The following is a 13,498-nucleotide window of genomic DNA, read 5'->3' on the forward strand; positions in this document are numbered from 1 at the left end:
TCATTTAAAAAAAATAAAAAAATCAACACAGAAACATGGAAACATTTATTTCCCAAGTTCCAGAACAAAAGTCCAGCCTAATCGAGTGTCAAGAAACAAATGCATGTTTCTCTAAATTTGTCTATCAATAAGTTAAAGGATGTTGTGTAAAATGACACCCAAACATTTCCCCCCCAGAAGATGACTCCATTAGGTACGCCCACCTCGACATCGCTGCCATGGAAACAGCTCAGAGAGTGGGGGCGGAGCATGTTCAGGGCAGAGAGGACAGGCTGACTCAGCTGGAGAGCAGGTGGCGAGGGCCACTGAACTGACTCTGCGACGCCCAACTCCAAAAGCACTTCAGAGTGGTTTTCCACCGCAGCCCGCTCCCAGTCGGTCGGACCGATCGCTGCTGCACTTACACACCCACAGGTTCACCGGCGCAGTCGTTTCCACAAGCAATTCATTCCACTACAAGCAAGAAAATGTGTGGGAGGTCTTTCTGCTGCCGTCGTCTTGTAAAGTGCAACTTGTTTTTTAAATTAGTGTTTGACAGAAATTTGACTGCATGGCACTTAACTTAAGGAATTTAGTTTGTTTTTTACGCCAGGTTGGCACATTTGTTAAAAACTGACGTAATTAGGAAGGAACGGCACCAAAGTCATGGTTGATTTAGACAAACAAAAGCAGGGTGCCATGATGTGTTGAGCTGAGATGACATTTATAAACAGCCGCCGTTAGAGTTTGCAGCAGGATGTGATCTCACAATGAGATCAAGCCCTCCTCGTTGCACTGAAACCAACAATCGACTGTAAAGAGTCCCAACTCGCCGAGCTATCATTCCGCATCAAAGTGGCGAAGCGTTCGATTGAAATAAGCGGCTTAGAGTTGGATCCCCGGTGCAAATGACATTAATCCGAGCCCATGTGGGCCGAGCAGGACACGGCTGAGCAATCAGCCGGTCGCTGACATTATTCATCACAGCAATCAATGGTTCTGCTGCAGTGGCTCTCGGAGGGGAGCCGCGGCTGAATGGGGGGGAAAGCGCAATTTGGGTTTCAGCTGCTCCTGCTTTCTAACACAAGAAGCGATTTGATATTTGGCGAATTCAAATTACAGCTACAGTTTTCTACCTAATGTCTCTGTGGAAAAAACAAGATGATGTGTGATGAACATATAATAATGTTACTTCTGTAGGACTTGTAAATATTAGCTGCTTGTTTTCCAAAAAAAAAGAAAAAAAACCTTTACTAGAGATTATATATTTTTTAAAACCTCAGTTGTGCATATTGGCATGTTTTTTTGTGAATATTAAAGATTTACTGGTTGTTCTCTACATTTTTGATTGATCATTTTTAACACTTTTGCATAATTTCAATAAACCGACCTACAACTGCCAACAGTAGCAGCAGCACAAATACCAGTCTTAATATTTAATTTTCACAATTAATTACAAATGCAGAAAAACACAACATTGTTGCCCTTATTTCACCAACCAGATCTGGCAGAAGTAAAGGAGTAGTGCCACATTTTTAGTTTTAGGTACCAAAACTGGTTTTCCACATTTGCTTCATTTATCATACAATTACAACAGAAAATTTTAGTAATTATTTCATTAGTTACTCATTTCATTTGATCAGTTTACTAAAAAAAGTGAAAGTTTGTCGGTCTGATCGGCAAACTTTGTATAAATCATTCATTCATTCAGCCAGTCACACAGTAAAAAAGAAAACCTCCCGTATCGTATTTTTCAGTAGCCGACAGGAATGATTCCCACAGTTCAAGCAGGGTGCAGTTCCATGATCCTCCAGTGGTGGCGATCAGGAGTCGAACCTCACAGCTCGTTGTGCTGCAGACCCTGACGGGAGATCTTATTGGACAAGTCCTGCATGTGTTTCTTCATCTGAAATCAGAGGCACACATTGGGCACAACTATTTCAGGACATGACGAATTATCAAAATAAGATGTTGAATTGTCAGAAATTGGATCAAAGAAAACCACAACACCAATGCTTTCACTTAGAGCTGACTTTCAATTGCAGCTTTCATGGGTCTCTGCATGTTTTCCACCAGCATTGCTGTTGGGTTCAGAGGATCATCTAATTAGTACCTCGTTAAGCAGAATGATGTACGCTTGTAATGGAGTACACACGCTGGAATACAATGAGGTCATTCATGTAGCGACGTTTATTACAAGACAAGGCTACATTGGTCTATTTTTCTGGAGCCAATGATAAAGATAACAGTGAGTAGTCTTATATCTCTGTAGTTTATAATGTCCAGCAGGAGGCAACTTATTTAGTTACAAAATTAGTCAAAATAGTGCAGTTTGGTGACAAAAAATCAACAGACCAGAAGGTAACGTTTGGTTAATCACATCTGTTTCTATAGAGTCTGGGAATGAAAATGTCAGTATTTTAACAAAATGACACCCACAGTATTAAAAAGGACAAGCTCTTCTATGATGACTGCTGACGGGCACCTGAGGGACACTCTGGTGGGAAACGGCCCCCTGTGGTTCCCACCAGAGTGTCGATGGCGCTATGGACCCAAATATGGGTTACAGCAAGTTACATTTGGAAACTTTTCAAATTTAACACACAGTTTGAGATTTCAGACATTACTGATCTATTTTTCACGTCTTTTTTTAGGTTTATTTCAGATCTCTTGTTTGAGATGAAAGATTTTATCTTCAACTTTTGTGTCATTTCTTTTTAGTAGTTTGGTTTTATAGAAGCCTACGTAATTTTGTTTCATCTGTGTTTTTATTTTAACTCATAAGAAGATAAAAAAAAAAGAAAATTTCATTTTAAAGGAAATAAAAGGTTTTATAAAGCCATCAGTTGTGTTATTGCTAGAGAAAAAGCACAGATGATTGATTTTAGGGACCGTTTTTCTGCTTTGTCATCTAGACCTTATAAAGCTGGGTCTGTTTTTATAAACGTTGCAAACTGAATTACAGGTATTAAATTCAGGAATCCTGAGTGAATAATTCATCGTAATAAACATGTTTGAAACAAAGGGTTTATAAAGCATACATCAGAAACAACGGTTCTGACTGCAGGGGTTCAAGAACTTCTCTTTACTTTATTGAACATCCTGTCTCACCTTGTATCCCATCTCTCTGGTCTTCTCGGAGAGTGTGTTGTACTTCTCCTGGTTCCTCTTGATGTGCTCTCTGTCTCCCAGAGACTCAACATGTCGCAGCTTCTGGTGAGACAGCTCCAGCTGCTCCTGGTAGTGGTTGTGCTTCTCCACCTTGGTCTCAAAGTGATGCAGCTCCTCCTGAATGAGTGGAGAGAAGATGGATATGAACTGAGCAGAGTGAGTTAGCCTTCAATTACATGGACAATGGAGCTGATAAACACTTCAAGCAGCGGATAAAGCAGAAATGTCACTGCAAACTCAAGCTGAATGTAGCCCTGTGATCCATCTGATCTTGGCTTCGATACAAAGTGAAGGGCAAAGTAATGCATCTAATCCTGCTTCTACCAAAGCAGCACTCGAGTTAAAAGTTAAACCTCTCGAGTTAAAATGAACGGGAGGGGGGAAAAAAAAGTTTCTACTAAGAGGCAGACTGACAAAATCCTCACAAAGCAACCTCGTAAGTGCTGTGAGCCTCACCTTGAGAGACTCCAGCTCATCTTTGCTGAGGTTTGCCCTCTTTGCAGCCTCCCACAGTTCAATCACACGCGGCTCCCGAAACACTGCAGAGCAACGACACACAGAAAGGTGAGGAGAGAAACTAAGGAGACGGTTTGGAGCGACAACGGCTCTGAAACGGAGACAAATGATGTTTTAATATGACAAAACAACATAGCTCACTTCTCACTTGTTCTTCACATCAACAATGAAGGAACAGCGTTTCCAAATACTCTCCAATTCAAAAATTTAGACATTAACTGAATAAAATAAAACATTTCTGTCCATTTTCCATTGTAAATATTAAAATTAACTGTTAATTTGCAATGCTGGGATAAAACCATCATCTCAAATTATCAAAATTAATCATATTGTTAGTGGGGAAATAAAAATTAATGGGAAAAGATGTTGCCATTTTACTAGTACACTTTGTCTCTGAAGTAGAATATGGAGATGTACTTTTCAGGTAAACTCAATTCTTATTGATCAAAAATGATAATTTAGGTTGTAGAAATATGTTATTAGGGGCTCTGATGGTGTTTAGACTTGCAGAGAAGGCCTTTCTGCATTTAGGTAGAAATTATTTTTACAACCAGAATACCTCATGTAAATAAGCCAGATATCAGTTTCGTAAAACATAGCAGCAGTGAACAGAAGCAGCTGAAAGTCTCAAAAACCTCAGTGTCCATGGTTGCCTCAGTATTCTGCCTGTTGAGTGGCTATGAGAGCTCTCTCTCTCTCTCCCCTCTCTCTCGCTCTCTCTCTCTCTCTCCCCTCTCTCTCGCTCTCTCTCTCTCTCTCCTCTCTCTCTCGCTCTCTCTCTCTCTCTCTCTCTCGTAGCTGAGGCAGGAACCATGTTATCCCCATTCAACCACCTTCTATTATTATAAAAAGATTGATCATGACAGTGTTGACCAGAAAACGATCCACAGTCTGTTTGCTGAAGGTCGTCATTCTCTGCAGTTCTAGAAGATGTGTAACTTTACGTTTTGATTATTTATGTCTGTTACTTTTAAGGTTTGTTTTAAGAAATTCTGGTGATAAAATATTTCTTTATAATAAGAACTCAGCTTTATGGGTAGCCAGGCTTCAAGTAATACATCAGGCTTCCTGCTGATGAAAGGGATTAACGTTTCCCTCAAAATCACCTCCACATACTCCAGGACAATGAAGCTCAAGTTACTGCTGGTGGCTGTACAAAGTGTAAAGTGCTTTATTATCCTAAATGTATTTTTAATGTTCTATATAACTTCAACTATTGAGACTATATTGCAAGCAGCCATTTATTCTTCTCAGCTGTAAGGCATAAACAGATTTCATTATTTTACTAGAGAACTGATCAATCAAGATCAGAATCTGAGGAGTTTTCTCTTTATCGGTTCTGATCAATGACTGGCAGGTCAAATTTAGCCAATTACAACTAAGAACTTGTGCCAGTTTTAGTGAATAAATATATCAAGATGTTCTTCAGTGCACTCCGTTTTCAGTTTAATGAAAAGGCCGATAAAGGCTAGTGATGAATGCTTCAGTTTGTAAGTGCAGATCATTTCTTCATTCCCTCAATTTATGCGAGATTCAAACTGCTGCCAAGCTACCTGCAGGACATATTTACTACAACAGCAATAGAAAATAGCAAATAAATTTAGTTGTTGAATTAAAACTGTATTGGAAACGTCTCCACTGTGGTGCTAAGGGGAAAAAAAAAACAAAAACAAAAAAAACGCTCATAATTAATTATAAGCTAATTGATAAACAGCGCTGCGTAAATTATGTAGCGCCCTCTCACTTGCTCCCCACCTTCCTCCGTCTCTCTACGCACTCCTCAAACATGCTGTTGCAGTAAAAAGATTATATAAAAAAAATATCAGAAGGAAAAAGAGTCCCGTCTGTGTTTATTTGGATACAGAGAGTAAGATCCATGTGGTCCCTCAGGACACATTTAAAAACCAGATCGGAACGAGGCATTTCGAGCAGGACGCTTCAAATCCAACATCTCAGTACTGATGTTGATGCCGAGCCTTTGTAATACCAGACATTGTTATGTTGTGTTTTTTTGTTTACCGTAGTATTGGTGGCTTGTATACTTGTAACGTCATAAAGTGAATTGAATTGAAGTCACTCTGAAGGCCCAGGTACCAAATGCCCAAAACTGAACTAAATGTTGCAACAGTTTTACCGTAATTCTTTAATCACAACTTTTCTCACATGCTGCTATTCGCCAGTGTTTTTATATCCTTAGGTTCATCATAGGCCCCTAGCTTCTGCTTTCCTTCTCCTCACAAAGTACCATATAAATCTTGATCTTTTTAGAATCACTTTGCTATTTGTGACTTTCTAAAAGGCACATCATGTTCCGTACTGATGCCAGAGAACGGGAACCGTGGGCTACTTTCTTGAGTGCTTTGTGCTCGGTCTGTTCCTTTCACGCTTATTTTTTTACATATTTTCCCATCTTTGGGCTGAAACCCCAAACGACGGAAAAGGAAAACTTTCAAGCTTCATAAAACAAACAAACAAAAAAAATAATGCAACATTTTAGATGGTTTAAAGCAATAAAATTGAGGCCAGATGGAGGAACTAAAGAGGACATCATTGTGACAATGCCCTTGTTTTACATATAACCAATCTTAAAATCTTATCTCTTTTACAAGCTAGAACAGAGAAATAGAAATTATGATCATACAGGAAGCTTAGTGGTTATCGCCCAGTACCATAATAAAGGTTTTATGACTCAGATAAGACCAACCTGCATCGTAGTTGGTCTTCAAAGCTCATTAGAAATCCAGGAGTATCTAAGAATTACACCACAGAAAAGTAAGACCTTTATTTAAAAACTTATCGGAGCTTTTGTTTTGAAACACCAACAGAGTCACTCTTTTTCACACCTGGTTTAGATAAATTAGTAATGCGGAATCTAGTTTTATAAATACAAACTAATGAAAGACAGAACAGCCTGTAGAAGATATAAATCCACACTTCAAAGAGGATTCTCAGTGAAAATAAACCAGATTATACTGGCTGAACCAAGTGAAACTCCCCGTGCTCTGGAGGGAACCGACCTAAAACTAAGTCCTAAAACACTGACCGACATTTCCTGAAAGTAGACTGACGTTCTTATTAAAGTCACACTAATGTTGTTTGCAGGTTGTAGTATGGGGGCAAATTAAACTTAAATTGTTAAAACAAACAATCCTCATCAAAACTGCATCAATAAATTTGTGCACATGACTCTGTTCAAAGACTGTCCGTTCATTTCTTTGGCAAACGTCAATAAAGTTAATAAAATAAACTCTTTCATTTTATTATGGATTTATGCAGAAGTGCTTTCCAAGGCTACTTGGTCACCTTGAATCAAAGGCTTGGATCGAGTTTTCTGTGCACACTTCTTCGCTTTAACAAAACAAGAGGAGAAGAAAGAAAATACTAACCAACGTGGAATGGGACACGAGACCAGAACTACAACAGCAAAGACCTTCACCCAAAGTAGCCATCAGGCAACTGGAGCTTGCAAAGAAAAAAACTACAATGGATTCTGTGAGAAGAGCATGGATACACAAGTGGAAAAAGCTGCAAATCTTTAGGGAAAAAAAAGAAAGAAAAAACGCTAACTGGAACAAGGACAAACTGATTTACGTCAACGTTAGAACTTAGCTCTGAAAGCAGTTTAAAAAAAACACAAAAAAAACCTCAATTGTTTTCTATTGAAAACCAAGTTGAACTTCAACTAAAAGTTTCCAGACGAGCGTTACTATGATTACAAGTCTCTGTGAATAAAGAGTCAGGGTAAATGAGAAGCGAGACGTGTTTTGCTTCCTCCTCACCGCTGTCTTGAGAGAAACCCTCGTGGCTGATTTTGCGGAGGCGCTCGAAGCCGTGGTGGAGGCCTCTCATTTTCTCCTTCAGCTCCGTGTGCTTCTGCTGCAGCAGGTGCTCTTTGGTGTCGCCCTCCATGGGGGAGATCACGTTCTTGTGAATTTCTAAAGAGAGGGCAGGAGACAAGTGGGGGTGAGGAGGTGTTGGGGAGCGAGGTCAAGAAGAGACGAGTTAAAAAGGGGAAGAAACGACAGAGGGATGGAAATTAAAGCAAACAAGCGCTTGATGGGAGTTTTTGCAGAAGCTCTGAAATGGCATTGAAAGACAATTGGTCTGATCTTGTGATATTAAAATCAATTCCTCTGTAAGAGACGTGAGTCACCTATAAGTCTGGACTTACTGACTAACGCCGTCAGGTTATGAGATTCCCCGTCCATCTCATCTTCAAGGAGGAAAAACTCAAACAAAGGCCATAATAATAATACCAGCTGACATTTGGATCAAAAAGAGAAAAAAAGGGCAAACAAAATGAAAATCAAGGAACAGACAGACAGTGAGCAGACAAAGTGGTGAGACAGAGCCTCAGGCCCTGCAGGCAACATGTGATTGGCTCAATATTTAAATGCATCAGACAAGCAGAAAAAAAAACAACCTCCGGCTTGTCTTGCAGCGACATAGATGCTGTGGAGATTTAAAAATAATAAAAAAAAGGAAACGGCAGCAAAGTGTCAGTGCAGCCCAAAAGAGATGCTGCGCCCATCCACTCTCCACGTCCAGATGAAACACTGCGGGGGACTGCCAGCTCTGCTTAAATCTCTCAGTTTGACATGATGAGCAGTGACGGAGTAAAGAGTGGTGGACGGGAACCTGTCCTGCCTGATACTTGCCATCGGACCGCAGAGCTCAACGAGAAGCTTAGAACTCCAAAGGTCCATAAAATCAGTGCTACGCTGCCACACCAGGGTCCAGATCAATTTGAATTTACAGCAACTAACATTCACTGTCAAACAGGTTGTATGGGTTGACATGGTTCTGATCAGCTGGCTGAACAAAGGCTACTGCACTAATCATTTACTTACACAATAAACAAATCTGTTAATTGAAAATAATACTGATTAACAAAAAAAGACACACAAAGAGCTGGTTTGGAAAGTGTTGTTAGCTTGACATTTTACAATTACAAGTGATAATCTATTAGAAACATGTCAGCCATGTAGCCTGTTATGGCTGAAAAGAAAGCAAAGAGCCCAACTTATTATCCAGATAATATCAACTTTTCTTCCTTTTGCTCTTTAAAGAGCAAAAAAGCACAATGTCTTATGCAAAGCATACATAAAAACTAGTTTTTGCTGAAGTCTGCAAATCAAAATAAATACATTTTATAATACTCCTATCATTGTATTAACATATTTTCTAAATTTTAAATTTGTGTGTAAATAATCAAGGTTGTCATGCTATGACAACCTCAAACTGGTGAGCATAGATGAAGTGTCAATAAGAGCAGAACGGACTGCAGCTTGTTTCAGTAGAAACATTTAGCTCACCCTCGGTCCTGCTGACTGTGTCCATCAGGATGTTGTACTCGTGGATCTTGTCTTTGTGATGCTGGAATTCCCTCTTCAAGCTCTGCAGCTCTTCGTTAGAGAACTTCCCAGAGCTCTTGGCCTGTTGGTAGAAGAGAACAGAAAGGAGCGTGCTTCAAAAGTTACCGAGAGCAGTTTTCTGCCTCGTCTTTCCTCTCTCCTTTTTCATCCGAGCACAAACCTTGTTCCAGAGTTTGTCCAGTTTGGGATCGTCGAACACATCGCCGTCTTTGGCCTCGTGGTCTTTCAGGGAGTTGGTCTCCATCGGCCTCATGTCCCGTTTCCCATCCATGCCGTACTTGGCCAGGATCACTGCATAACAAAACCAGGATGGTATAATTACAATCTGTGGTCCACAACCACGCCGTTTGCTTTGTAAAAATGGCGGCAGCAGAGTTTGTTGTTGGGGAATGACAGCATAAAGTGAATGTGATTTGCATGTCCATTAATTAACATTTTGACATAAAGGCATTCAATTCAAACAAAGACAGTGAACATTTTTAAAATAACAGCAAAGAAGAATCAGTAATGAAGGGTTAAGCATCATAAACTTTTGTCATTATACTGACAACACCTTGAGGTGGGCGTTTAAAAAAATGCTTGTGTTTCATGGAACATTAAAAGAAACTTAAAATTCAACATTAAGGAGAAAATAAAAACATTTACTTGAATATTCACGATCAAAACCTTACTTACAAACTAATAATCCATAAAAAATCTAATCATGGAACATTATGTTTTCTTCTGCTCTGAATGTAACAAATAGTGTTGCCACCTATTTTATACTCCTGCAGTGTATAAAGTTGAACTTTAGTCCCTCAGAAAGTCGGCGCTCACTTTTCTATTCCAGTAAAATGGGTTTCAGCAGCTTATTCAGCAACATCAGCACTCTTATAAGCAGTCATTGTGACATATTAACCCGTAATGCATCAAGCTGGGACTCAGGGTTGTTTTGTCTTTTCAATAAACAGAACAGAAGTAGTAGTATAATATTTTATGGCGCTGATGGACTTCTGTACTTCTTTGAGATGCTGTTTTTGACTCAATCGACGAGTCCAAACAGTATAAAACAAGATTGTATTCTTGCAGTGAGTTCTACGAGAGGTGTTGAATAATGAGACAAATAAATATTTTAAATTGAAAAAAGCGCTAAAGAAGTCATGGCTTAGATGAATGTTTACAGGAGCTCTTTGTTAAAAAAAATATGTTGGCCAGCAAAAGGACAGAGAGTTGGTGGCCGGAGCTCTGCTGGTGCAGAAATGCTACTCCACCACTGAGTAACGAGGAGCTTCGATAACAATCTTTTTATGTGTAAAATATGGAGAAATTAAAGTGCTTGCACAATAAATATAAGAATGTATTGCACAAGCTGACAAAATCTGTTTTACCCAGTCTTAACATTTCACAGCAGATCCCGTTTTTTGTCGGTTTTTTTTTTTTATGTAAGATCAAGAAAGCCAGGGTGGATGGGATTCAAAATCACCTTAGGAACAAATAGAAGTGATTCTAAACAGGGTTTGGACCAACAATCCTTGTCGACTGACTGGAATTCACACCCAGCCCAAGGAGTCACTGATTAACCTGCATCAGGTTTCCCTCTCAACACTGGCCAAATTCCTTACAAAAAAAAAAAAAAAAGAAGAAAAAGCCAGTAAAGAGAAATGTGTGCAGCCTGCTCACATAAGATATGATTCTACAGCTCCTGCAGATGCTATAAGTTGGGTGGATAAATAATATCCATGCATGTTGTTACTCTTAGTAAATAATTTTGATCATTTTCTTTATCCCTCATTTAAAGTAACAATTAACTGTTAAATGTGTGATCATTTTTGTAGATCAGTATTTAAGAGGTTCTGTCTCGTTTGTCGCACCTAAATATTTCACATCCTCAAATTCATTTTTGTGTCAGCCAAAGAAAGCTTTGGTAAATACAAAATAAAAAATAATAATAGTTTTCAAATTATGATTTTATTTGTAAAAGGGGAAAAAACCGAAGCAACCCAACATTGCTCTTTGTAAAAAATGTAATTAACAAATTCACAGACCTTCCAGTCTGTAAAGGGTCACAGAGCAATTCCAAAGGGCTTGAGACTAATTGGAGTAACTAAAAAAATAAATATATGATTTCCTGATCTGATGAGTTCTGTTCATTGGATAATTGTGTTTTGATAATAAATTGAAAGAAAAAACAGAAAAACAGTGTGTTGACAGATCAAATATTTGGATAAATTATTTACATTTTTTTTGTTGTAATCTCTAAACCTGTATCTCCTCATGCTGATGATTAAGAACCGCATGCTGCACTAAAATTAATCTCTAAATTTCGCATGTTTTTTGGTATCTAATGCTCTGAAGATCACCATTTATAGCCAGAGTGTTTCAGTGATTTGTTGCGTGTGAAAATCGAGTTAAATGGGATCACTGGAGAGAGTACGGCATCTTGTTTCTGAGCTGCTGCCAGAGGTGCTACAGGGAAGAGGGCGTCCACCTGCTGCTTGTGGCAGAAAGCATCAGATACTTGTGTGGGCGGCTGCTTCATCACCTGCAGTTTAGCAGGAGAACATCCTTTCATGCGCTTGTACATCAGCTCCTGTTTCTATCCTAACTTGATTAAGCATTTCTTGGTAAATTTAAATCTGCCCCACGCTCAACTCCCCAGCACAGGATTATGTCGGCGTGAACTGTCCATATTTTTTATCGGTCTTAAATACTGTCAATGGTGTTGAACTATGAATATACATTTGAATTTCTTAAAAACAAAATAAAAGAAAAAAACAACAGACTTATTTTCTCTGTTTAGACTGTTCTCACCGTTAAAGTTGCGCCTGAGCTGGGCTTCTTTCTCCCCGTTCTCATCCAAGCCTTCCACCTTCATTTTTTTCCACTGCAGCTCGTCTTTTTCCTGAATCTTTAGGTCGCTGTGCAGCTCGGCCTGTCGCACTGGGGTCAGCTGCATCTGTCAACACAAAAGGAGCAGAAAATGAAGGATTACTCTGATAGGAAGAGGAGAAGTGTGTTTGCTCGGTTACTACTTTTAATGTTCCATCGGTCCAGAAAGAAACTGTGAAATTGGCAATAAAAAAATAAAGTGTATGACAGATAGTTTGGTTCTATTGTCCTTCCTGCTAAATACGTCTTGCCTTTAGAACCAATTAGTCAACAAACTATGCCATCATCCCACTTCTGCAACTTTAATACCACCAGGTCACCACTGAAGAGTACAACTCCTCTGTGGATGCTCCTTAACCCTCCCATTATGTTAGTTTCTGAGGTACAGCAATAATGTTCGTGAGTGTTCGGGAGAGTGTTTAGTCATGCTATAGTTTCAGAAACCAAAACATTCCTCCAAAACATTTTTGTATCTGATTATTAACTCCAATACTAACCATTTCAATCAATATTTGTGCAATGATGTTTTTTAATTTCTCACAAATAAAGGATTAATGACGACAATTTACTTATTTAGACATAGAAAAACGTGATTTGCATTTTTTATACCCACTGAAAAAACCTAAACACAAAATTACACTAACTATCCTTGAAAGTGTTTTTTTGTAAAAAAAAAAAAATATATATTACATTTAGATTTTATTTTGAAGGGGTGATGTTTATAATTGAACTTGAGACACTATTCTGCTCTGGATCAAATTGACCCGCCGATTAAAATCAAGACAAATGAGTCCTAAAGATGATCCTCCAGCTGGATTTCCAGTTTACACCTGCATGTTCAAAACAAAACTGGTTTTCGCATCACATGCTGCCCAGATTTTTATGCCATATTTAGCTGGTGTGGAAGGCATATATTGCATAAATGACCAGCGACCTCTGAATGCCAGTGGTGATCTTTATGAATGCCACAAGCCTTTCATCCACTGTGACATTAGGGCCTGGATTATAGAACAGAGGAAGTTACAACCCACATGTTCCACACTGTTCTATTAGCTGCTAGTTTGTCTTGTCCATCGATTGTCAAATCAGATTACTCTGGAGAAAAGTCTCCAGAAACATTATGGCCAGAAATATTACCCTGCCTGTTTCTGCATCCCATAGACTGGTTGTTGATTCATCCTTTGACTTGAAAACTCTGCTCAGAATGAGGACCTCCAAATATGCATGTAAATGCATTTGGTCCAGCTCCTTCTAGTTCTCTCCAAAAACTCGCCTTCCTTTTAGATTTGTCATTTCAACAATGTGATGCGAGTTTCTGCTATCCTAGTCGGCCCTGGAATGATCAACAAGTTCCAAAGCTTCCATGGTTGTCATCTTTTTATTTCCCTGCTGCTCATTTCCTGATCTCTGACAGTAACGATATCACATGTACCTTTAGTGTGTAATGTGTTTAGGACTCCCTTGCAGAGAGTATTTATGTTTCCCCCCCCACTTATACCGAGTGTCCACTCAGTGTGGGTGGAGTTTGTCCAGGGGAACAGAAAAGGTTCCTGTCAAAAGTTGTATGAACACCTGCTTTCTGGCAGCTT

The 13,498-nt window shown here is 39.1% G+C and overlaps 2 protein-coding genes across 3 annotated transcripts in view; one reads left to right on the top strand and one right to left on the bottom strand.

Annotated features, from left to right (window-relative positions):
• Positions 1 to 1,217, top strand: part of LOC103464387 (protein Dok-7-like) — a 30,513-nt gene extending 29,296 nt beyond the window's left edge. For both annotated transcript variants that reach the window (XM_008408441.2, XM_008408451.2), the window contains exon 12: positions 178 to 1,217. In XM_008408441.2, the coding sequence (XP_008406663.1) occupies positions 178 to 314 (137 nt within the window). In that variant the 3' untranslated portion in view covers positions 315 to 1,217. The remainder of the gene's footprint in view (positions 1 to 177) is intronic.
• Positions 1,218 to 1,400: 183 nt separating this feature from the next.
• Positions 1,401 to 13,498, bottom strand: part of lrpap1 (low density lipoprotein receptor-related protein associated protein 1) — a 19,693-nt gene continuing 7,595 nt past the window's right edge. Inside the window, exons 2-8 of the mRNA XM_008408386.2 lie at positions 11,832 to 11,976; positions 9,202 to 9,332; positions 8,982 to 9,102; positions 7,446 to 7,601; positions 3,607 to 3,689; positions 3,091 to 3,267; positions 1,401 to 1,885 (exon numbers count right to left, since the gene is read on the bottom strand). Coding sequence (XP_008406608.1) covers positions 1,817 to 1,885; positions 3,091 to 3,267; positions 3,607 to 3,689; positions 7,446 to 7,601; positions 8,982 to 9,102; positions 9,202 to 9,332; positions 11,832 to 11,976 — 882 coding nt within the window. The 3' untranslated portion in view covers positions 1,401 to 1,816. The remainder of the gene's footprint in view (positions 1,886 to 3,090; positions 3,268 to 3,606; positions 3,690 to 7,445; positions 7,602 to 8,981; positions 9,103 to 9,201; positions 9,333 to 11,831; positions 11,977 to 13,498) is intronic.

The sequence above is a fragment of the Poecilia reticulata genome, linkage group LG1 (genome assembly GCF_000633615.1).
Source record: "Poecilia reticulata strain Guanapo linkage group LG1, Guppy_female_1.0+MT, whole genome shotgun sequence".
Classification (NCBI taxonomy): domain Eukaryota; kingdom Metazoa; phylum Chordata; class Actinopteri; order Cyprinodontiformes; family Poeciliidae; genus Poecilia; species Poecilia reticulata.